Source organism: Mauremys reevesii, linkage group 16 (genome assembly GCF_016161935.1).
Source record: "Mauremys reevesii isolate NIE-2019 linkage group 16, ASM1616193v1, whole genome shotgun sequence".
Taxonomy (NCBI): domain Eukaryota; kingdom Metazoa; phylum Chordata; order Testudines; family Geoemydidae; genus Mauremys; species Mauremys reevesii.
In genome coordinates this window covers 5,454,007-5,480,144 of record NC_052638.1, presented here as the reverse complement: position 1 = coordinate 5,480,144, position 26,138 = coordinate 5,454,007, and the positions used below count along the sequence as shown (strand labels likewise).

Below are 26,138 nucleotides of genomic sequence, written 5' to 3'. Positions count from 1 at the left end.
TCCCCGTAGCCGTAGGAGATCTGAACCCTTTAAATCCCTGCCCCAGCCCGGGCACCGAGCTGCGGGGGGGATTTAAAAGGCTTTGGGCTCCCCGCATCCGAAAAAGGGAGCTGTAGCCCATGAAAGCTTATGCTGAAATAAATTTGTTAGTCTCTAAGGTGCCACAAGTACTCCTGTTCTTTTTGCAAAAGAAAATGGATATCCAAGATAACTGCACCTCTGTTTGTTTTTATACATGACTGTAGTACTCAGATTATGAATTTGTCAGTTGTCAAATTTAATGTTTTAACTGTGCTTTACTTGCATATTGATGCTGACAAGCGTTGGCCAGAAAGATGCAGTTATTTAAAAACAAAATATTTGTGAGTAGAAATATGTAGAAGATGTAGTAAAATTTATTTCTTGCTATTGAAATCATCCTACCAAAAACTGTCTAGTCCTCTTGTCATAAAGATTTTAAACACAAGCTGAATTGTCAGAGAACAATATTTCAGTTTTACCCCTCAGGTTTAATTCAATATTTCCTCCACTTTGGTTCAGCAACAATTAACTGTATTTAATCAGGGAAGTATCCACAATTACACAACAAGGACTAAATTGGCACCAGGCAAATGTTATGGAATAAGGTGTTCTGGCTTGGGGAGAACAATTTGAGAATGTGCTACATGACCTTTTCTTTGACGGGCACTGGATATTTGTTTGGGATATTTTGTGCGTGTGTGTGATATTAGGGTAGAATGTAGAGCAGTATATCCAAAATGAAGGATACTGTGTGTATCTCTGTAATTAGTCATGGAGCCAAACCTGAAGGTATAGTTGGAGTTGGAACAAATGAAATTGGCATAGTGGCACGGTATAGTCTGTCTGTCCCCCCAATAGCAGTTCGCACAAGCATATGCTGCTCAAGCTGTTTATCTCTGCCTTTGTTCAAGCTTAAAGTATATACATGCAGTAGTTTAATGAAATACATTGTTCTCTGCACATTTTGTTACTGTAAAATTTGTAGATGCTTTTAATTCATAGGATTATATCTTGTGATCTAAACTTCCATGGCATTAAGATGTCCTCTTAAGTGTAATGAAATCCCTCCCCCAGCTCTTAATAAGTTGTCTAATAGAAAATTGAAGGGTTCTTTGCCAACAATGGGCCACTTGAGTTGAATGGCTCACTTTTCAAATTAACCAAAGTAGTTTTGAAAGAGTAGCAGAAACACTAGAGCTATTGTATAGAATATATTCTAGGATTGCTTTGAATTTCACAGATTATGAATACAAATGTCTGAGGAACGTCTGTCTTTCACAGAAAACATAACCAAGGCCAAAGGCAATTGTTAGGGGCCAAAATCTCTAACTTTGTAATTCTCAAAATAGCCAGTGTTACAAGAATGATTAATAAACTGCTACCTGTGATATGTGTTCTTTCCATCAGACAGCTTCATCAAAGCCTGGGGCTCCGCATGTTTTTCAGAGAGTAATTTAGTAACCTTATCTCTCTCTCCAAATATCAGTAAAAATGTGAGTTTGAAAGGGAAAGTTTCCTGCAGCACTTTGCAGCTTTGGATGTGTCTCTGTGTTGAAGTCACATGATGGCAAATAGGGAGGAAATGACAGTTTTGTTCCTCCAACAGGTCCTTTACTTTAGATTTAAACTTCCAAAAATACACATCTTGACAGTAGGAAAGAACAAAATAGCTTTATTTCAAATTTTATAACTCCTTACTTGTCTGCACTTGCTTAGTCCTGGTCTACATTACAGTGTAAGGTCGACATCATTATGTCAGTGTACACACTAAAGTCTTGTCCCCCCAATTTAAGTGCCCTACTACACCAACATCATAACTCCATCTCCATGAGAGGCATAGAGCTTATGTCGGAATAGTTAGGGCGATGCATGTCCCTGTAGACACTGCGGGTTACTTACATCAGCTGTTGTCTGTCATTCTTGTCACTTTCATGGCTTCATGATAGAGCCATGACTACTGCCTGGGTGCCCTTCGCCCTTGCTGGGAGCTGGACTGCCCAGGAGCCCAGCTGTACCAGGGCTTCCGATGCTAGAGTTCATGGGAGTCTTTCTGACAAGCAGTATTTGTTGAGTGTGGATACACTCTTTGGTCCTTGTGCTCCGCACACTTGCCACCATTCAGTTCCTCTCATGGCTTAGAGATGGAGCTCAACAAACGGAGAGACCACCAGCTCCACTAACAGTGTTAGCCAATAGTATTACAGTTAGTTTTATAGTAGAATTAGTAATTTTAGTAGTTCGGTTGCCCATTGCAACTTTTAGTTGCTAGAATTCACCCGTTTGGTATGGTGTCATCTGGCTTGGTCAAATTTAAACACTGCCTCTCGTGCAGGGGAGCTATCCCAGCTTTGGCTGGACACTTGAAGTGCCTGTATTGACTGGGAGAATCAGATATCCTCAGTACTGTTGTTGTGCAATTTGCCAGTCTTTCGGCTCCCAAGGTAGGAAGGACAAGGAGGCCTGCTGTCAGGTCTTCCTAATAATCTCAGTGAGACCCGCTTCTGAACTGAGCTCACTGGACCTCCCTGTACAGAGACCATCAAAACTGAAGAGCATGAGTTCAGGCAGTTTGCCTTTGAGAGCTCTGCCTTGAATTGTGACTGATAGCATTGTCCTCAGACAGGCCTCCCCCTCCCAGGGTCTGGGAGGCAGGAGCTGTGGGGGGCCACTTTTGGGGGGCCCAGAGTGGCCTGGGGGATTAGCGGGGGGCGGGAGCAGCCTTCCCTCGCCCTCCCCAGCCATGTCGCTAGGGAGAGGGGGCTTGGGGGAAGGGATCCCCCCACTCACCAGCAGTGGCGAGAAGCAGAGCAGCCCAGCCCCAGCCCGCTCCACTCCGCCAGCTCCCAGCCGCGGCACTCCACTTCCCGCCGCCAGAGAGAGCGAGGAGCGGTCCTTTCCCCAACCCTGGCGACGGGGCTGGGGCAAGAGAAGTGGAGTGGGTTGGGGCTGCATTCTTCTGCTTCCCGCCGCCAGCGAGTGCAGAGGGCGACAGTCCTTTCCCCGCACTCACCAGCAGTGGGAAGCAGAGCACCGCGGCTAGGAGCTGGCGGAGCAGAGCACGCTGGGGCCAGGTTGCTCTGCTTCCCACCGCTGCCGGTGAGTGCAGGGTCACTGGGGGAAGAGGTGGAATGGGGGCAGGCCGGGGATGGAGCAGGGGTGAAGGGTAAGAGGTGGGGCGCAGAGAGTTGTCTGGGGCCCCATGCCCCCCTAGGGATGGCCCTGCCCCGCCCCTTGCAGTGGGCGTGGCCCGTGGGGGGACTGGCCGAGGGATGGGGCTGGTCGCCAGGGCTGGTGCTGCCACGTATGCAGCACGCAGCTGCCTAGGGCACCATGAAATTTGGGGCAATTTGGTGCCCCAAATTTCATGGTGTCTTACGCAGCTGCATATGCCTAAGGACGGCCCTGTGCCTAGGATAGCATTAGAATCACCCCCCCCCTCTGACTTTCCTATATATGTCGTGACAAGAGGCTCAAAGAAACAGGAAACCCATGGGACAAACAGGTAAAATAGTCCCAGAGTTCCATATCTCTGGGTGTCTAGAAAATTCCTCCACCCTCTCAACAGCTCAGAGTAACACACTTGGAAAACAAAAAGGGTGAATGAAAACCAATGTGGTTATTTCAGTGCAAGCCTGTGTGTATGCTCTTTGGGTAATAAAAGTGCTTTGGTGGTTTAAGTGGTGTAAGTTTATAAGCAGACCAGGCCTTAAACATTCTTATTCAATTTGGGCAAAAACTGTAAGGTAAAAGCCAGTCATAGGGCAAGGGTAAGACACCTCAGAGTATCATTTTGGATCTCTCACTTTGGCTAAAGAAATGCTCTAAAAAACTTAAAGGGAAGATGTGAGTCTTGTAGAAGCGAGAGGAGCACAGAATCAAGGCAGTAGTATGTTTTTCTGTATTTATCAAATGCAGTGGCAGATTAACGCACGAGCCCATGGGCCCCGTGCCCGGGGGCCCCTGCAGAGCACTGGAACCTGGGTAGAAGTGGGGGGGCCCCACCGGTGCCGGAACCGGAACTGTGGCACTGCTCTCTGTTGCTCCTCTTCCCCCGAGGCACTGTTCCATGGCTAGGCTACAAGGCGGAGCTAGGTAGTGGCCCCAGTCCCTCCACTTGCCTTGGGTGGGGGCTAGGTTGCCTGAGAGCAGCCCCCAGCCTGTGTCCCCGCCCCCCTGGAGCATGCTGCTGCAGGTCGGGTCTCCTGTCCCCTCCCTGCAGACATGTTCTGCAGGGAGAGGAGGCCCTGCCCCCACTGGGAGGTGGCAGGTAGGAGCTGGGAAGGGAGGCGGCCTCCAGTGCAGCTCCCACTGCTACTAGCCTGGCCTCAGTGGCCACCACGCTCCACCTGGGCTTGCTCAGTGCTCTTGCTGTCAGGCTGCCCCTGCTGGGTCCCTCCTGCTGACAGACGGCCTCAGCTGCCGCCTGGGCTTTGTGTCTGTGGCAGCAACCACATGCAGCACCGCTCCTCTTGTCGCCTCTGGCCTGAGGCTTGCAGTTTGGGGGGGCAATACCCATGCCATTGCTGCTCTGCGCCTGCCTGAGGCTATGCCCATGATAAAAGGGGGGAGGGCCTGGCCCTCCATCCCCTCTGGTTCTGGTGGCCCCCAGGGGAGCCAAAATGATATTGGGAGGACCAGAATGTTCTTTGTGCCCAGAGCTCCAATAAATCTTAATCTGCTTCTGATCAAACATGATGGCTTTTGTCCCTATTCTTCTGTAGATAATTGTTTTGAGTGTAGTTTTTATTAGGATTAGATATTGGAGTTACTTTTCATAAAAATAAATCTCATATTTAGCATAAATTGCCTACCTTCATGTTAAAGGAAAACAAAATCCTTTTGCATTTCTGCCTTTGAATGTTTTGGAGCTACTTAGTTACTCCGAGCCATAGACCACACTTGGCTTTAGAAAGAGGATGATTACTGACCTGTAAATGGAGTTTTACAAGGGTATTGCTATCTATGGATACATAACAGGAGAAGCTGGCCTTACTAGTTTAACCTAAATTGGAAAAAAAAAATTACCAGTTAGGTGTGATGGGTGTGGTATTTGTTTTGAGGCAGGCATGGTGTATAATAATAGTGCCTTGCAGCTAAGATCATAATTTACAGAACTATAAATCTCCAGCAATGCTATGTGATCTAGGAAGGTGGAAGTATACAGCACTACACTCAGAACATTACAGATAAGTGACCTTTCTTGAATAAAGTCTGTGTCATCGGACCTCCTAGAAAGAGTGGGTATCTTAGATATAATTCAGAGATATTGGGTAAATGCCTGGAAATACTTTGAGTCCAGGTGCATTTCTCATGATTTTGGCCTACTCCCATCATGGTCCTCAACTGAGCAAAATTTTGACGCTTCTGGTTTAAATAGTGAAATGTGCGCAGATGGGAAAAGTGATCCCCTCATGTAAACAGATAGCAGCATTCCCTAAGGATCAAAATTGGGCAGTCTCCTGAAGCTAAAATTAGTTGACTGACTACTTGAAAGTAGATTATCACTATGAAGAATTGATGGAAATGTTACTGTCTAAATATTGGTATGGGCAAGTTTCTTCACCTTCCTGAGTGTTCATAGAATCATAGACGATTAGGGTTGGAAGAGACCTCAGGAGGTCATCTAGTCCAACCCTCCGGTCAAAACAGGACCAACCCCAACTAAATCATCCCAACCAGGGCTTTGTCAAACTGGGCCTTAAAAACCTCTAAGGATGGAGATTCTACCACCTTTGTAGGTAACCCATTCCAGTGCTTCACCACCCTCCTAATGAAATAGTTTTTCCTAATATACAACCTAGACCTCCCCCACTGCAACTTGAGACCATTGCTCCTTGTTCTGTCATCCGCCACCACTGAGAACAGCCGAGCTCCATCCTCTTCGGAACCCCCTTTCAGGTAGTTGAAAGCAGCTATCAAATCCCCCCTCATTCTTCTCTTCTGCAGATTAAATAAGCCCAGTTCCCTCAGCTTCTCCTCATAAGTCATGTGCCCCAGCCCCCTAATTATTTTCACTGTCCTCTGCTGGACTCTCTCCAATTTGTCCCCATGCTTTCTCTAGTGAGAGGCCCAAAACTGGACACAATACTCCAGATAGAGGGGAATAATCACTTCCCTCGAACTGCCAGCAATGCTCCTACTAATGCAGCCCAATATGCCGTTGGCCTTCTTGGCAACAGGGGCACACTGCTGACTCATATCCAGCTTCTCATCCACTGTAATCCCCAGGTCCTTTTCTGCAGAACTGTAGCAGTGCATGGGATTCTTCCCTGCTAAGTGTAGGACTCTGCTCTTGTCCTTGTTGAATCTCATCAGATTTCTTTTAGCCCAATCCTCCAATTTGTCTAGGTCACTCTGGACCCTATCCCTACCCTCCATCTTACCTACCTCTCCCTCCCCGCCCAGCTTAGTGTCATCCGTGAACTTGCTGAGGGTGCAATCCATCCCATCATCCAGATCATTGATGAAGATGTTGAACAAAACTGGCCCCAGCACCGACCCTTGGGGCACTCCAATTGATACCGGCTGCCAACTAGACATCGAGCTGTTGATCACTACCCATTGAGCCAGATGATCTAGCCAGCCTTATAGTCCATTCATCCAATCCATACTTTAACTTCCTGGCAAGAATACTGTTCACTGATGTTAGGGTCTAGTGTCTGTGTCGTATCAGTTTACTTCCTTGGAAACCATTGTGTGATTTCTAAGAGTTGTCAGGACAGGAAATACAGAAAAAGTAAATCAAAACTTAAAAGGAGTTAAAACAGTGAATTCAGTTTGAGTGGCAAGGGCCTGCAGTTAAATATTTTATGAAGCGGTATGTTTGGGATCATTAACTTCAAGCAGTTTAGGCCTTCGTAGCCTCGTTTCATGTGCTCTGTAGTTTTGACTCGGTCTCTACATAATTGCTGGAGGCTGTGATATTCTTGCTTTTTAGCCCCAACCCCACCAAATGTAGGTGCATTGTACACTAGCATTCTTCACACTCATAGAAAACTGCCATTTGGGTAGAAGGCATTATTAGCTGATAAAGTTAAATAAGCATGAAAGTGAAAAGTGTTTCCTATCAGTGAAATGAAATCTTTATATACATAATAAATGTCCTTCAAAGTCCTTTGGTACTAGACTTGTTTGACAGGGTTCCATTTAATGTTAGATGCTTATTAACTGGGAGTGAATTCCAATTGCAAGTGAGCTCTGCAATCTGCCAATAAAAAAAAGCCAAGGAGTATGGCACTCTACGAGTACCAGCACACAGAACAATGAATAGATGTCAAGCACATTGGGTAAATATTTGGTAACTTTTTATAGTCTCCATAAACATTTATACACCTCAAGCAAAATAAAAGCTCAGTGGTGCTGGGCTTGCTTTGCTATTTCTCTGACTTACTTGCGTCAGAAAGCCAAATATAGTACCCAGAGGCCAGATTAAGGCCTCATTTTAGCAGGCACTGCATGAACGTATGTGGAGGCCCAGTCTTTGCTCCAGAGTGCTTACTAAGCACTAGTAACTTGTAAAAAAAAAAAAAAAATTGCTATGTTAATAGTGAGACTCATTTAATTTTACAGTCTCATTTACTGTTTAACTTACAATGTGGCTTTTCTAGGAGGGGAAGATGTGTAGGGAACCCTATAAATGGTGCTTTGCTCTTTCTCTCTTACCAAAAGGACAGTGCTTTTTGTTGCTCATAGAAGGGTTTGTAGGCATTTTTTCATGACAGTGCCCCTGTTTGACCTGCTATTGCTAAGGGTCTGTCAACAATTCTCTTTGACATCCCCATTTTCAGCTTAGAAAGGAGACTGTTGCTCTCCAAAAATGAGCTTTTAAAGAAAAGCAAACGTAAATCCTTCCATACTGTTTTAAAAGAAGAAATGTACCTGACTTTGTAACCCTGAAAAAGGTCAAGAGTGGACATGATGTTGGATGTGAATTTGCAATGGGATATATAACAGTCCCCCCAAAGCCAAGCTTGGACTGTAGGTGTCTCGGAATGGGGGGTGAGGGCTGCTTTTCATGTAGCTCTGGTGAGACAACGCTTCAGATACTACAGACAGGTTTGGGCAGAGGAAATTCAAAGAAGGGCATTAACTAAATAGCTGGAGGGACTGATTTTTATCAGGAAAGATTATAAGAACTAATTATGTCTGGGTTGGCTAAATGCCTGGCAAATGTGGGGACATAGTAACTGTATACGAGTATCTGTGTTGGCTGGAGGTAAATGCCATGAAGAGAGAGGAATTGTTCAGTGTGGGCCAGAGTAAAGGAAAATGGCAGCTGAATATTGGAAGTGCCTTTTATCGTAGACTGAAATAGTTTTCTAACATGGCAGAAACATCTTTGCTCTTGTATCTTTTTTGTAATGTCATCAGGGACAGTCTTGCTCTGGCCCCCGTAGGGTGTTTTAGGAATAATTGAAGAAAACTTTTATCTCTTTCTCCCCGATTCTTTGTCTCTCTCTGAACAAGAGAAATGTGGTCCCTTAAAAAAGCTTCCTAAACACAGAGAAGGAAACATAGTTCCAATAAACTTAGGGTCGCCACCAGTACAGTTTTCACCTGGACAGTCAAACACAAATTTATACACATTTGTGTGTTGGAATACTAGAGACAAAGCCACAAGAGTTCTGTAAATTGGTCAGCAAAAGCACATTAAAATGTAAATCACAGTGATAGATGGTGAAGAAATCAGTTCATTGCAATAGCAGGTATAACGTGGTATTGGGCAGAAGAAATGAAGGAAATAATCTCGGGTTAACAGTGCTACTCAATATGGTCTTGCATTTCAGTTAACAATGACACTAAGGGCCGGACTGTGATACCCTTACTCACGCACTGAATAGAGCAATACTCTACCCATAGTGCCATTGAGTCAGTGAGGATATTCAAGGAGTAAGGTACTTCTCAACATGAGCAAAAGTTGCAAAATCTGGTGCTCAGTAAAATGTCAGCTCTCTATAGACAGTTCTTATTTTAATTTTAAAATATTTTATTTATCACTAAAATGTCAACATACTGATGCACTTAGAGAAAGAGGGGTGTGGTAAGAGCCTTAATTTCCATAGGTTTCCACTTTATAGGGAAATAAAAACCTATTAAAGGAACACTCTTAAGGAGCCCAAGCAACAAATAATATTTCTCTATGTAGCCATAAATAGGACAAGAACATCTAAGAAAATCAATGGGCATTGGTACATTGGCGATGGCGATCATCTTTTAGAATGCAAGTATATTGGCTGGTAAGGGGCTTGCAAAATACCATTGATCAAATTATTAGGGGTTATATAACTGAAACATAATAGTGTCTGATTAAATATTTCAGCAACAGAAAAATGAACATATAAAACAAGATATGTAGAGAGATTACACATGGCAACCTTTTACAAAACATAGTTACATACAAACTGGAATTGTTTACAGTGCTGAAGATGAGAAATGTAACAAGTTTTCATTTGATTTCATATTTGTATTTAGTTATTAACTCATTTTTCTTTTATGTAACTTAAACAAATGTTAAACCAGAAATACCATATGAACTGCTTCTCATACTATATTTTTCATCTATTGTACCTGCAAACTGAGTTGTTTTTTTTTAAATGTGTGTGAGCAAAAATAATTTTATAGCTAAGGATCATGCAGTTCTTTTAATTAAATACCTTTTTATTTAAAAATCAATGGGAAAGATCTTGTATAAAACTACTAGTTCAAGAAAAAATGTTCTATCTGTTCTAATCAAGTAAGTTTAGTAAAACTTCCTATCAGTGACACTGGAGCAAATTTTAAGGGGAGATCCTGGCTGGAGTAAAAAAGCGTAAGCAGAACAAACACACTGAGGAGACAGTGTTTGCTATGGAAAGAAGCTTTTTATAGACAAATGCTGTGGAACATCCTTCCATATAGTAGGCGTCAGGAATACAAACTATCCGTTAGTTTTCCTGTTAAAGTAGAGTTGTGAAACTTCATTTTATTGTCATGTCTCCCCCTGCTTACTTCGTTTCACACTGCTTAACTTAAAGTACTTTTTACACGTACCAAGGTACTGTACCCTCACTGTGAATAGTATTATATTACCATGATAACTAATAGACACTTTGAGGGGTATTTTAGTTAGACAATTGCTGATGTGGGAATTGGGCAGAAGGGAATTACATCAGCTAGGCATCAGATGCACAAAGAATTTATATTTGGACTGCCACAAGGCACTAATGGTGGTATATGGAATGAATCAGGCATAGAATGTAAAATGTGGGAAGGAATAAAAACATAAACTAAGTACGCCTCCTTCTCCTTCCTCTCACTGAAGAGAACACTTTCATCGTATTAGTTAAAACTTTGTTTTTAACTAAATCTTATTGTGCAGTGATGATACAGAGGGCTTGGCTACACTGGAGAGTTGCAGCGCTGGTGGTGGCTTTACAGCGCTGTAACTCACTCACCGTCCACACTTGCAAGGCACATACAGCGCTGCATCTCCCTGGCTGCAGTGCTGGCTGTACTCCACCTCGGCCTGGGGAATAACGACTGCAGTGCTGGTGATGCAGCGCTGCTCCGCCAGTGTGGACACCAAAAGCGCTATTATTGGCCTCCAGAGGTATTCGGAGGTATCCCAGAATGCCTGTTCAGCCACTCTGCTCATCAGTTCGAACTCTACTGCCCTGGCCTCAGGTGACCCACCCTTTAAATGCCCCAGGAATTTTAAAAATCCCCTTCCTGTTTGCTCAGCCAGGTGTGGAGTGCAATCAGTGAATCTTTCCAGGTGACCCTGCCTCCACGCGCCAAACGAGCCCCAGCATGGAGCACTGGTGAATTGCTGGACTTCATCAGTGTTTGGGGGCAGGAAGCTGTGCAGTCCCAGCTGCGCTCCAGCCGTAGGAATTACGATACCTTTGGGCAGGTATCAAGGGCCATGATGGAAAGGGGCCATGACCGGGACGCCCTGCAGTGCAGGGTTAAAGTGAAGGAGCTGCGGAGTGCCTACTGCAAAGCCCATGAGGGAAACTGCCGCTCCGGCGCTGCTCCCACGACCTGCCGTTTTTACAAAGAGCTGGACACGATACTTGGGGGTGACCCCACCGCCAATCCGAGGACCACCATGGACACTTCAGAGCGGGGGGGGGGGGAGGAGGAGGAGTGGGGCGGAGAGGAGGAAACCGAGAGGGAGGGTACTGGGGTGGGGGGAGACACCCCGGAGTCCCTGGAGTCATGCAGCCAGGAGCTCTTCTCAAGCCAGGAGGAAGGTAGCCAGTCGCAGCAGCCGGTACTTGGTGGAGGACAAACAGAGGAGCGGGTTCTCGGTAAGCGGCTTTTATTTTCAGGATGGAAATTTTTCGGGAGAGGAGGGAGGGTTCTGCATGCATGCCTAGATGTGGAATAGCGAGGGGTGGGGGGACCATTGCTGCACACAGGCAAGCAGCATAGGGGCCAGGGCGGAATCTGCATTGCTGTAGAAGACCTTCCCGCTCTTCCCAGGTGACCCGCAGCAGCAAGAGATCTTCCAGGATCAACTCCTGTGGAAAATGTTGGGAGAGTGTTCAGTGTAGGTGCCCCCTGCAGCTGTTTGCTTTCCCCAACGCACAGAAACCTCGAGGACAGTACAGCCCTGAAGCAATCAGTCCCCCTTACTCACCATTTCAGGGCTCCTGTGTGTTGTGTGCGCTCTCTTTGGTATGGGAAAATTATGCTATTGTGAAGAATGTTACTTCTTCACTGTGTGGGAATAACTGTCTGAGATATAAACAATGCTGCCTCTGTTAAGTGTTGCCTTTTTTGCCTTTCCACAAGCAACCTTGAGTTCTCGGCTGCCCGTGTTATCAACAGCTCAAAGACTCCAAAACCTCCGGAAGAAGCCGCGAAAAAGCAAAGAAGACCTGCTGCAAGCAGTTATGGATCACTCTGCCACAGAGAATCAAAAAGTGCAGGACTGGAGGGAAAGGGAAAGCAGGATCCGCCAGAAAAATGCAGCGGCCAGGAAGAAAAGCACAAAGCAGCTGATAAGCATCTTGGCGCGCCAAGCAGACTCTATCCAGGCGCTCGTAGCCATGCAGGCAGAGCACTACCGCGCTGCCCCCCCCCATCCCAAAGCTCTTTCCCTTGTGCCCCAATGTCAGCTCAAAACCCCCTTCCCCAGCATCCAGGTTCTTACCACCATCAGCTGCCTCCAACATCTGTACGTTCACCAACCAGCCCTGAGAACTACGACCCTTAGCCTGTGCACTCAACCCCCCTCACCATGCAGTATATGCATCCTGAAGTGCGGCAGTCATTGCACAGCACTCCAGACAGGACATATTCAAACCTGTGACTGCATAGTTCCCCACCCCACGCCCCTGCCCTTTTAGGTTCCCAAAATGTTGTGTGTCTGTCAATAAAGTTATTTTCTTTTCAATAAATGAATTCTTGGCTTTTGAAAACAGTCTTTATTATTGCAGAAAGTCAAAGATACCTTAGCCCAGGAAAGAAACAGGCACTGCAGATCAGCTTAGGAAAAACAGATTCCTACTAACATTGTAACCACTGCACTTCACTCCCGTGCAAGGCACCAAACATTACTGTTGGTTTTCAGCCTCAAATTTCTCCCTCAAGGCATCCTTAATCCTTGAAGCCCTGTGCTGGGCCTCTCTAGTAGCCTTGCTCTCTTGCTGTGCAAATTCACCCTCCAGGCGTTGAACCTCGGAGGTCCATGCCTGACTGAATCTTTCACCCTTCCCTTCACAAATATTATGGAGGGTACAGCACGCGGATATAACGCGGGGATGCTGCTTTCCCCCAAGTCTAGCTTCCCATACAGAGATCGCCAGTGCCCCTTTAAACGGCCAAAAGCCGACTCCACAGTCATTCGGCACCGGCTCAGCCTGTAGTTGAACCGTCCTTGCTCCTGTCAAGCTTCCCTGTATACGGTTTCATGAGCCAAGGCATTAACGGGTAAGCGGGATCTCCAAGGATCACAATGGGCATTTCAATGTCCCCTACTGTGATCTTCTGGTCTGGGAAAAAAGTCCTTGCCTGCAGCTTCCCGAACAGGCCAGTGTTCCGAAAGATGCGTGCATCATGCACCTTTCCAGGCCAGCCTGTGTTAATGTCAATGAAGCTGCGGTTGCAATTGGCGGCAGCTCCAAGGGGCCGCTGCTTTCTTCAGTGGCAAGTCCTTCCCTCCGAGAGACCTGCCGCCAAATTGCCGCTGAAGAGCCCGACGTGCCTCCCCAAGCACCTGCTGCTGAGCTGGTGCCTGGAGCCGGCCCTGCCTTTAACTCTTCATATGAAAGGTTGCTGCCTTTGCACTGCCTCAGGCTTTGGCCTTGGCTACACTGGCGCTTTACAGCGCTGTGAAAAAACACCCCCCTGAGCGCAGCAAGTTACAGCGCTGCAAAGTGCCAGTGTAAACAGTGCCCCAGCGCTGGGAGCGCGGCTCCCAGCGCTGGGAGCTAATCCCCACAGGGAGGTGGAGTACATGCAGCGCTGGCACTGCAACCACACTTGCACTTCAAAGTGCTGCCACGGGAGCGCTCTCGCAGCAGCGCTTTGGAGTTTCAAGTGTAGCCAAGCCCTTAGAATCTACATTCAGGAGAGGTTTTAGTAATATATATGTATGCCAAGCTTAGCAGGGCTGTAGTACCATTCTGTTTTGATTCTTTGTTAGACATTTTATGTCTCTTCTTTAGAAGGGTGCTTTCTATGATTTCTTCCTCTCTGTACCTACATTCCTAAACTTTCCAAGGGTCTTAGTGGCTTCTCCATCACTGATTTTTAAATCAAGATTGGCTGTTTTTCTAAAGATTTGCTCTAGGAATTGTTTTGGGGAGTTTTATGGCCTGTGTTTTATACCGGGTGGTCAGACTAAATGATCACAATGGTCCCTTCTGGTCTTGGAATCTATGAAAACCAATATCTTTATTTCTCAGCTGACATCAACAGCCTGGATGGTACTGTATTCCCAAATTGTAGTGTGGCTGTACCCTCTACTGTCTCCTCTTGTATAATTTATTTTTAGTGCTTACAGTTAAACTAGTTAAACAGAGACCCATCACACTTGACATTTTACCAACATAATTACTTGGAATATGTTTTGTTCAGAACAGTATATTTACCTGTGTGTGACTATAGAGGTCTACATTTATAACACAGAGACCATAGGTCTGGCATGTCTAAACTTCACTGAACCATGCCAGATTACCTGGGGACTGCACCAAATGGGCAAAAAATGAGGCATATGGTATTCTGCTTCATCTTTAATGTGAAGATGTGGCCATTAAGACTAAATATCTCCGTATGCAGTGTTTCATCTTGAGTCAAATAGCCTCTTGGAAGCTCACCTTTTAAGATGTTGTTTCTGTGTTACACCCTCGCATTAAAGACAAGGGCACTGTGGTTCTCCTTTTAGTCTGCTGGCTTTTGCTGCTCTGTCTTAGGTTTATCTATGATTTCACTTTGAGTGAGTCTCTCAGCACTTTGCATACGACACCAAAATGATAGACGCTAATGTTCAGTAGTGAATGCATTTGATGTAAAAATGTACCCTTTGGTAATATCCAACTGTAACATTTGCTGTTTTAGGAGCTGTGGTTGAGATGGAAGGCTGAGGAGCTAAACTTGATGCTGGCGGTCTACGTATGAACACTCAGGCTTGAGTGAACACGCAATGAAAATGCTTCCTGGAGTGGGCGTTTTTGGGACTGGCAGCTCTGCCCAGGTACTGGTACCTTTGTTGAGAGCAGAGGGTTTCTCCATCGAAGCACTTTGGGGGAAGACTGAAGAGGAAGCAAAGCAGCTAGCAGAGGAAATGAACATTGAGTTCTACACAAGTCGGACTGATGATGTCTTGCTACATCAGGATGTAGATTTGGTTTGCATCAACATCCCTCCACCACTAACCCGGCAAATTGCTGTGAAAGCGCTAGGTACTGTGTTTTCTCTTTTGAGTCCCAGCAAAAGTTTTTTTTTGACTCTTTGATTGAAAAAACACTTTTTCTAATAGATTTAAATTTGTAGCTGTTGACTTGTCAATGAATAATCAGTAGTACTATAAAAACACCATCCAAATTGTGTTGTATTTGGAGCTAGTAGTGCTGCCTATAGTTAGTTACCTGACACTTCCCATTAGAAGACCCTGTTTATAGTTTCTTATAACTTTAACTGTTTAGGCTGAAATTTCCCCTGCTGGGTGTCTGCCTCAGGCTGAATTTTTTTGGAAAGTTTCAGAAAAAATGGTCAGCGACTTTGGAGAACGAGATTAGGGCAGAATACATTTTGTTGCCCACATTCAAAAAAATTTTTTTTACAAGGGTTTAACAGAAGCTCCAGTGCCCCCATGCTGTGGAGCAGGGATGGTGTGGTGCTGGCTCCCTCCCTCTGGGTCAGGGAGTTTTTTTTTTTTGCTGTTCACATTAAAAAAAAAAAAGACCAAATTTGACCAAGTGATGAGATTTTGAAAAAATCTGCAGATGCTCAAGAGCCTTGTGAGCTTGGCAGCTAAATTCTTTGACTATTCATTACTGAGCATGCTCCATCCATTTTAATATAAGAACTAGGGGTCATCAAATGAAATTAATGGGCAGCAGGTTTAAAACAAATAAAAGGAAGTTCTTCTTCACGGAGCACACAGTCAGCTTGTGGAACTCCGTGCCTGAGGAGGTTGTGAAGGCTAGGACTATAACAGGGTTCAAAAGAGAACTGGATAAATTCATGGAGGTTAAGTCCATTAATGGCTATTAGCCAGGATGGGAAAGGAATGGTGTCCCTAGCCTCTGTTTGTCAGAGGGTGGAGATGGATGGCAGGAGAGAGATCACTTGATCATTACCTGTTAGGTTCTCTCCCTCTGGGGCACCTGGCATTGGCCACTGTCAGAGGACAGGATACAGGGCTGGATGCTAAAATCTCTTCTAAATGCTGTTTAAATGGCGACTGTTTCACTTGCTATGATACCCTCTGTCGGTTACACGTGAAGTGAGATGAATTTATGTGGTTGAACCTTTTCTGGTAAACTAAGCTGAACATGAGACAAATGTAGGTTGTTAAAACTCCCATTCCTCAAAGGTAAGGAAACATGAAATGGCATCACTCCAATCAAAGGAGGTGAAGAAAATGAAGTTGTGAGACAAGTGTTTATGCAGTTAATGGAAAAGTGAAAAGAGAGGGACTGATGGCTTTTAAGAGATCAACAAATAAACTCTGGAACAGCAGAGGATTATTTACTTTTCATTTATTTCTATTTTTCCTGAAGTGGCCTCATCTAAAGACTGTCTGATGCGGCCGTTTCAGAGTCAATAGATAATTACTAGTTCTCCTGTCTTTCAGCTTTTTCTAAATTTGTCTAGGTAGGATGTTCCTTAAACACATTTCTGGTGGGACCAAATTCCAGAGACATGCCTATACTACCAAGAATGTTCTTCCTTGGTCCAGAATTTTGGAGGAACACCTGTTATATGATGGGCTCAGAGATGGCAAGTATGCCTGCTAGGATATCAGCATTAAAATAGCAATCATTACATCTAGAGCCTTTTTGCAAGGGAATTTAATGTGGCTGGGGCATACTTGTGCTTTACCAGCCGAGAGATCAGGGAACTTAGAATGGCTAGACTGCTGTGCAATGAAAGCCAGTCTCACAATGTCAGGTGTTTGGCCATGGGAGGAGGCAGTGGTGCCAGGTGGCACTAATATTACTTTACATGTTTTTAATTTATTGGTAGCCATAAACAGTTAATTAACAATCCAGTAACATGTAGGGGTACAGTCCTAATGTAAGTGACATTGTAATATTAACTTCGAGCCATGAGCAAGGCATAGCTGATCAACACCTAGACAGTAATCAGAATTAAGACCAGCATGACTAATAAGTAATCAGAAAGGCAAGAAACTATTTTACATTTTGTACCACTTTTCATCCCAAAAGATCTAAAGCCACATCATAAAATGTCTCTCATATTGCCCACAACTGAAATGCAGCCACCTCTTGATAGAATGCATCAGTTTAAGGTAGAAAGCAAAAATAAACATATCTAACTGTAATGGCTTGGGGTGGGAACTTAGGGAGGCAGAATATTAGAAAAACCCAAATTAGATTTTGTTCAGGACACCAGAGCCAACATGGCTGCACCTACCCTACCCTATCCTTTAAAGAGTTGATTTATAGAGTAGATAAAGAGGGAGCCATTCAGCTGCTCTCTCTTGGCTTAGATGGGTTTGTGCTTATTTGAAAGATAAGAGAGATCTTTGTGATGTATGCTTTGTTTGTCAGTCTGGCTTTGTGGGATAATGTATTACAAATGCATTACATGTATGTTTGTCTTGAGGTAGACAGAAAAGGGCTCAGTCACTGTTTTTGCATTTTTCGATAATTCACCTTCGTCGTTCCTGGAGCAGGTGTCCTGTGATGTTGACCAAGTATATTACTGTTACCATTTGCATACAGCTTTTCCATCTCCTTATCGCAAGCAGTGGGAGGATTTTTCTGTTTCAGAGCTTGTGTAAACAGGAAGTAGCAAAATGAAGGAAAGCATTTTGGACTGAGTTTATCACATTCCTGCAGAGACGGAGTTGTCACATGTTGGCAGTACTTCAAAACAGGCAGGATTTCTTGAGGTTTGAAACATAGCTGGTCATTTTATTACGATTATGTCTGAAATTGAAATTTGCTCAGTCCCTCCCAAATGCCTGTGGAGGACAGGGCAATAGAGGCGCATACTTCTAGTTATTGATTATACATCCACATGCACTTCACTTCACACAGCTCAGAACTATTGATGAGCCTGTGGACTAAATCATGCTAAGATTCTTCAAAATTTCCTGTTATAGACATTTTCATGTTGGATAAGTAGCAGTACTGGTGGTGATGGGGTTAACATTGTAATTTAAATGTTTGGAGGCAGGAGGGGCAAACTGAAGTGAATCTGGTATTTTGAGAAGTGCTGGACAGACAGTTCTGGAAACTGCAGCCATGTCAGTTAATCACTGAATAGGTGCGTCAAGGATGGTGGTCATAGGGTTGCAGAATATTTGTAGCATAATCTTCCTGCAACTCAGCTGCCAGTGTGCACAAGCCCTGACCTTAAAGGGACCACCGCACTCAGGAGCAAGAGGGGGGGATTTATTTTGTATAGCCCTGAGCGGGGCCGGCTCCAGGTTTTCTGTTTGTTTTTGGGGGTGAATCCAAGTAAAATTCTTTGAAATCTGCTGATGAAAAGCGCTGTATAAAAGCTAGGTCTTTTGATTAATGCCTAGCCATAGCCTATCTGAGGTAGCATATCCACTGCAAGCCTCAGTGAGAACCACAACTGTCTAAATGACCGTTAACGCCCACCGACAAGCATTTCTTTTTCTGTTTAAAAAAACTAGCAAATTAAATAGCAAAAAACTTCATTACCACAGATTTAAGGTTGCCCAGTGATGGCTCATGCCCTTCCAAAACATCAAGTTCAGCAAAGTCAACCTTCGGCGAACCAGGAAATACAGAGCTAAGGTAAACGCCCACATAGTTAACTCTACCTGCCTGGTGCAGGCAATAGCCACTAGTAATTCTCTATCACTGTGTTAGATGTAGCTGTTGGATGGCGGAGGAATAAGTTGGAGCAGCTTGGAAGAGCTGTGATTGTGATACGAGGAGATCTGGGTTTGAGTCGTCCCCCCTTTGTGTGTTATCAAAGGGAAAAGGTTTATATGTACCTTGAGGTTCCAGTCTGCATCATTTCAGTACAGAATTATGTAGGTTGTGTCAATAGCAGGGCACTGGGGTGGTCTTGCCATAGGTATCCTCAGTAGTGAGGTGATATCAGAGAGCAGTCTGTGGCTTTAATGCTGGGTAGGGGAAATGACAGGTTTAGGGGGTATCCTGAGGCTTAGTGTAAAGGGGTTGTAAAAGGGTACGAAGTGGTTGTTAAATTTTACAAGTGTGGTATTTGATCGGGGGAGCAGCTCTCTGTTCGAGCATAGGGCAAGTGCAGGTCATGCCTGTCCGTTACAGTGAAAAGGCAAAGTGGGAGTGAGTGTGTTTTATGGGCATATTGGGGCATTGCTTGAAGAGGGTAGTGTTCAGGTGCATGGGCATTTACCTTAACTGTGTAGCCCCCGGTTTTCAGATGGTTGAGTTCTGCTGAACTTGCCATTCTGGAAGGACATGCGCTATCACCGGGCAACCTTAACTCTGGGTAAACAACTTTTCTTGCAATTTACTATGAAAGATAACTTGGGTGTAGTATCACCATAGAGATGCTACAATTGTCAGGACGCTGTATGTAACAGTTATTCTGCTGTGCAAATGCCCATATAATTTACCATTTTGCCTAAACCTCTTTGCCACACATTCCACAAAAATAACGCCTTCCAGTTCCTTGACTTGTCCACCCATTTCACTTTCCTTCCTGTATGTTTTTACCACAAGGGGGAGTTCAGTGCTTTTCCAGAAGTACGGCCATTAAAGGACAGAGCATGAGACAGAGAGAGAGATCCTGGATGGTTCAGAACAGCAAGAACCATCTCCTAGAGCGCATGTACACAGGGCAGTTTACCAGTTACACCGGTATAACTGCCCTTGTGGACAATCTTATTCCAGAACAGATAGCTCTTTTGATTTAGCTTAAACCTCTGCCAAAGTGACACAAAATGAACAGAAAAAAGACACTCTTATGTTGGAATAAGAGTGTCCAAGTGAAAGTTATACTGGTATAACTATAGCAGTTTAAATTCACACCTTATTTATACCAGTATAAGTTTCCTGTGTAGATAAGCGAGGAGAGGCAGGGAGAGAAGGGCTGAAGTAGTATGTGGGGAGAGACGTCTAAGAGAGAGTACTTATTTAGGGCTCCCTGACCCAGAGTAGGGTGACTAGATGTCCCGATTTTATAGGAATAACCCTGATATTTGGGGCTTTTTCTTATATAGATGCCTATTACCCCCCACTCCCATCCTGATTTTTCACACTTGCTATCTGGTCACCCTGACCCACAGAGGCACAGCTGTGGGGCTTAGCGCATGGCTGCTGGGTTCCCTTTCATACAATTCTTATGCAGCTTTGAAGCCTTGCCCAGAACAGCCATGTATAGCTCCTAAGGCCTGCCAGAGTAGTGAAGTACTCTGGATAGCAAGTAACGCTTTCTGCAAGCCTCCCCTGCTCCTCCCAAGGTAGTGCTTGCACTCTTACTACCTCTCATGCCACTGTGTGGCCCCTGCTCCACTACTTAGTCATAGACTCATAGACTATAAGGTCAGAAGGGACCATTATGATCATCTAGTCTGACCTCCTGCACAACGCAGGCCACAGAATCTCACCCACCCACTCCTGTATCAAACCTGTGTCTGAGCCACTGACGTCCTCAAATCATGGTTTAAAAACTTCAAGGTGCAGAGAATCTTCCAGCAAGTGTCCCGTGCCCCACGCTGCAGAGGAAGGCGAAAACCCCCCAGGGCTTCTGCCAATCTGCCCTGGAGGAAAATTCTTTCCCAATCCCAAATCTGGCAATCAGCTAAACCCTGAGCATGTGGGCAAGACTCACCAGCCAGACACCCAGGAAAGAATTCTCTGTAGTAACTCAGATCCCACCTCATCTAACATTCCATTGGGCATATTTACCGCTAGTAAAGACGAATTAATTGCCAAAATTAGGCTATCAAATTATACCATCCCCTCCATAAACTTCTCAAGCTTAGTCTTGAAGCCAGATATGTCTTTTGCCCCCACTACTCCCCTTGGAAGGCTATTCCAGAACTTAACTCCTCTGGTGGTTAGAAACCTTCATCTAATTTCAAGTCTAAACTTCCTGATAGCCAGTTTATATTCATTTGTTCTTGTGTCCACATTGGTACTGAGCTTAAATAATTCCTCTCCCTTCCTGGTATTTATCCCTCTGATATATTTATAGAGAACAATCAGATCTCCCCTCAGCCTTCTTTTGGTTAGGCTAAACAAGCCAAGCTCTTTGAGTCTCCTTTCATAAGACAGGTTTTCCATTCCTCGGATCATCCTAGTAGCCCTTCTCTGCACCTGTTCCAGTTTGAATTCATCCGTCTTAAACATGGGAGAGCAGAACTGCACACAGTATTCCAGATGAGGTCTCACCAGTGCCTTGTATAACGGTACTAACACCTCCTTATCTTTGCTGGAAATACCTCACCTGATGCATCCCAAGACCGCATTAGCTTTTTTCACGGCCATATCACATTGGCGGCTCATATCCATCCTGTGATCAACCAATACTCCGAGGTCCTTCTCCTCCTCTGTTACTTCCACCTGATGCCTCCCCATCTTATAACAATAGTTCTTGTTGTTAATCCCTAAATGCATGACCTTGCACTTTTCACTATTAAATTTCATCCTATTACTATTACTCCAGTTTACAAGGTCATCCAGATCTTCCTGTATGATATCCCAGTCCTTCTCTGTATTGGCAATACCTCCCAGCTTTGTGTCTTCTGCAAACTTTATTAGCACATTCCCACTTTTTGTGCCAAGGTCAGTAATAAAAAGATTAAATAAGATTGGTCCCAAAACCGATCCCTGAGGAACTCCACTAGTAACCTCCCTCCAGCCTGACAGTTCACCTTTCAGTATGACCCATTGTAGTCTCCCCTTTAGCTGGTTCCTTATCCACCTTTCAGTTTTCATATTGATCCCCATCTTTTCCAATTTAACTAATAATTCCCCATGTGGAACCGTGTCAAATGCCTTACTGAAATAGAGGTAAATTAGATCACTGCATTTCCTTTGTCTAAAAAATCTGTTACTTTCTCAAAGAAGGAGATCAGGTTGGTTTGGCACGATCTACCTTTTATAAAACCATGTTGTATTTTGTCCCAAAGTCCTTGACTACTTGTTCCTTCAAATTTTTTTTCCAAGATCTTGCATACTACAGATGTCAAACTGACAGGCCTGTAGTTGCCCGGATCACTTGTTTTTCCTTTCTAAAAGATAGGAACTGTTAGCAATTCTCCAGTCATATGGTACAACGCCTGAGTTTACAGATTCATTTAAAATTCTTGCTAATGGGCTTGCAATTTCATGTGCCAGTTCCTTTAACATTCTTGGATGAAGATTATCTGGGCCCCCTGATTTTGTCCCATTAAGCTGTTCGAGTTTGGCTTCTACCTCGGATGTGGTAATATCTACCTCCATATTCTCATTCCTATTTGTCATCCTACCATTATCCCTAAGCTCCTCATTAGCCTCATTAAAGACTGAGGCAAAGTATTTGTTTAGATATTGGGCCATGCCTAGATTATCCTTAACCTCCATTCCATCCTCAGTGTTTAGCAGTCCCACTTCTTCTTTCTTTGTTTTCTTCTTATTTATCTGGCTATAGAACCTTTTACTATTGGGTTTTAATTCCCTTTGCAAGGTCCAACTCTACATGGCTTTTGGCCTTTCTCACTTTATCCCTACATGTTCTGACCTCAATAAGGTAGCTTTCCTTGCTGATCCCTCCCATCTTCCACTCCTTGTAGGCTTTCTGCTTTTTCTTAATCACCTCTCTGAGATGATTGCCCATCCAGCTTGATCTACAACTCCTTCCTATGAATTTTTTCCCCTTTCTTTGGATGCAGGTTTCTGATAGTTTCTGCAACTTTGACTTGAAGTAATTCCAGGCCTCCTCCACCTTTAGATCCCCAAGTTCTTCAGTCCAATCCACTTCCCTAAGTAATTTCCTTAATTCTTTAAAGTTAGCCCTTTTGAAATAAAAAACCCTAGTCCCAGATCTATTTTTGTTTCTTTCCATTTAGTTTAAACTGAATTAGCTCATGATCACTCGAACCAAGGTTGTCCCCTACAACCATGTCTTCTATGAGGTCCTCACTACTCACCAAAACCAAATCTAAAATGGCATCCCCTCTTGTAGGTTCTTCTACTACTTGGTGAAGGAATCCATCAGCTATCGCATCTAGGAAAATCTGAGCCCTATTTTTACTAGCACTTGTTCTCCAGTCTATATCTGGGAAGTTAGTCTCCCATGATCACACAATTCCCATTAGTATTTACTTCATTAAAAACCATTAAAAAGGTCTCTATCCATATCCAAATCAGATCCCAGTGGTTTATAGCACACCCCAAGCACTATCTCAGGGGAGGCTCTAGTAGCTTTCTTCCCCAATATGATATTTGCCCAGACAGATTCTTATCCATTCCATCCCTTCTTATTTCTTTACAGTCTACTTCATCATCGATGTACAATGCTACTCCACCACCTTTTACCTTTATTTCTGTCTTTCCTAAACAGCACATAGCCTTCAATACCTGTACTCCAGTCATGACTACTATTCTACTGTTTTTCTGTTATCCCTATAATATCCGGTTTCACTTCCTGCACCAGTAACTCTAGTTCCTCCATTTTCTTACCTAGGCTCCTCACATTGGTGTACAAACATCTTAATTCTTGCTGTTTGGTTTCACTCACTTTCTTTACCCGGTTAGGCCCAGACGTTCTACCGCCAGTATCACCTATTAGAATTGTATCTACAGTACCCTTCCTCCTTATGCCCATTCTCCTACCCACGACGGTATCCCTTCTTGCTTCGTTTTCTTCCCTCTCAATGTTAAAATCCGGCGTGGCGATTAACTGGACATCTCCCAACCATCTCCCCCAAATTCCTAGTTTAAAGCTCTCTTAATCAGTTGTGCCAGCCTCCATCCTAGAAGTCTATTTCCCTCCCTACTCAGGTGAAGTCCATCCTGAGAGAACAGTCCTCTGTCCATGAATGCCTCCCAGTGGCTATACATCCCAAAGCCCTCCTTATAGCACCCCTGCCTGAGCCATCTGTTGATCTCCATAATCTTGTCACACCTTTGTTGCCCTTCTCTAGGAACAGGCAGAATCCCACTGAAGATTACCTGAGCCTCGATTTCCTTAAGTGTCTTCTCCAGCCTGTCATAGTCTCCTTTGATACGTTCCAGCGAGAATCTAGCCGTATCATTCATTCCCACATGAAGGATAATCAGCGGATTCTTTCCCGCTCCCGTTAGTCACCCCAAAGAGGCTCCTTCCTCTCTGCTCCCTCTGCTATAGAGCGCACAAATAATTTACTTCAATATGGCATATTTTGTATAACTATTTCCTCACCACTAATGGTTATCTAGTCAGTAAAGTTACCAAGTAATTCAGTTTGCTTTAGGACTCGATGCAGCTCTGCCATGTAGATTGGAGTCCCTTGCCTAGTAATTTGGGCCTAATGTACCATACCAAAATTCCTGTAAAGAGGGTGCATAATAACCAGTGCTACATCTACTAACCTGCTCATTTCAATTTGTTGGAGACTTGACATGCAGATTTGTGGGGTGAATGCAGTCTCCCTTCTTATGCAGCCAGAGAAGGCTTGAAAGTTTACACTGTGTATCTTGTTCCTGTAGTTTAGAAATAGGATTTTTCTAGATCTTTCACCTCTTCTAATCATACCTGGTTGTTACGTGAGCTCTCTCACTAATATGAAATTCTTTAAAATCAAACATGGGAAAAAATCTGTCTTAAAAACCCAGTACAGATTCATTACATGCTGCAGATTGATAAGCAGCGAAATGTCAACAGAATTAGTGTTTACTGCCTGATTCTGCACCCCTTAGATAGCAGTGCCAAAACTTCCGTTGACATCAGTGGTGCAGGGTAATATCCTTAGTTCTGATGTACATACGGTATTGATCTCTGCACTGGTTACTAAAACTGAACCTGGCTGACTGCTAAATGACAAATAGAATGCAGAGATAACTAGTGTTCATTCATCGCCCAGTGTTCAGGTCATTCACCTCTTTAGTGCAATCAGCAAATTCTGGGAATCCACTAAAGGAGTGGATTATTGAAATTAGCAAATTTAAAAACAATCAACTTTTGTCCTTTTAAAAAGTGTGCAAGCACTTTAGTTTACTATAAAGTAAAATGGCTGAAAGGTCAAACCCTGAAGATAAGAGCTCAGAATGGACATATGCTGGTTGACTTGCCTTGTAACCCTAGATCACTTGGGTGAGTTGCTGTAACATTCCATTAATTTTGTTTTAATTGCTTTTTTAGTCTGCCTAGGAGGCATTTTTAATAGCAGCTTTCCAGATTTTCATGATCTCACAGGAAGAGGTTATGGGATTAATTTCTTAGAAAGTGTTCCTTATATTGGGTTTGTTTTGGATAAACTAACAATGTCAAATTAATTGACTAAGTAAAAGGTAGAGTAGAGCACACTTTTAAAACACCTCAAGTCTTGTAAAATTACACTATCCCATGTGTGTAGGGCGACATCACTCCTAAAGTGGTGTTAAACTTCTGTTGGAAGAGTTCTAGATGACAACATACAATTGCATTTTAATATTTGCAATACACTCCCATTATTATGCAATATAAATTGCCTTTACACTAGTGAGTGTGTGTAATGAGTCAAGGCAAAAAGAGCACTGCCATAACTTGAAAAGGAATCTGGTGTAGCTGTCCTGATGATAATATGCGTTGGAACTTTTTGGAGGGATTTTTTTTTTTTTTAAGAGACCAGTCATATTAGCCTACAGCCCCTTTCCACTGTTTCAATCTGCAGAGTACTTTGTAAGGAACATCCTCTCACAGGCCCACCTGCCTTCTTGGCTCCCTGATCACCCACATATTTTGGTTTTCAAAAAATTTCATTCTCCGGCCACTGCTCAAGAACTACTCCTCTAACACTGTGTTCAGAACATTTGAATAGGTGCTGTCTTTATGGGAACATGTATAACTAAATTTCAGGGAAGACTTTTATTCATCTTCTCACTTAGATCACATTTGTAAAGCCCTGGAGTGTGCTATATAATTACAAAGCATTGAGCAAAACAGTAAGCCTGATTTTGAATGAAATTTTGCACTGTCTCGGATGTAGGTGTTAACTAGGAGGAAGTATTGTTTTGAACACTTTACGTTCAGCTTGAATTTTTTTACCTGTAATTTGATGTTTCTTTTGCATTCAGGGGATCATGTGGCTGATTGAAATCTGAATTTGATTGTCAGGCTGTCTGCTTCGTGTTTCAGACATGGTGTGAATTCAGTCGCTGTTGATCTTTTTGGAAATAGTAAAACACATCAGGCCATATTTGAACTTGTGACCTAGAGGTGAAAGACTCCATATCACTGTGACAGTGTTGTGATAACTGCACCTGTATCCCCCCCCTTCGTGGTCCCTCAAGGGCACCCACTTAAGG

General features: G+C 44.0%; 1 protein-coding gene across 1 annotated transcript in view; it reads left to right on the top strand.

The window, feature by feature from the left end:
• Window positions 1–26,138, top strand: part of GFOD2 (glucose-fructose oxidoreductase domain containing 2) — a 53,128-nt gene that overhangs the window by 9,933 nt on the left and 17,057 nt on the right. The window contains exon 2 of the mRNA XM_039503905.1: window positions 14,569–14,912. Within this exon, the coding sequence (XP_039359839.1) occupies window positions 14,654–14,912 (259 nt within the window). The 5' untranslated portion in view covers window positions 14,569–14,653. The remainder of the gene's footprint in view (window positions 1–14,568; window positions 14,913–26,138) is intronic.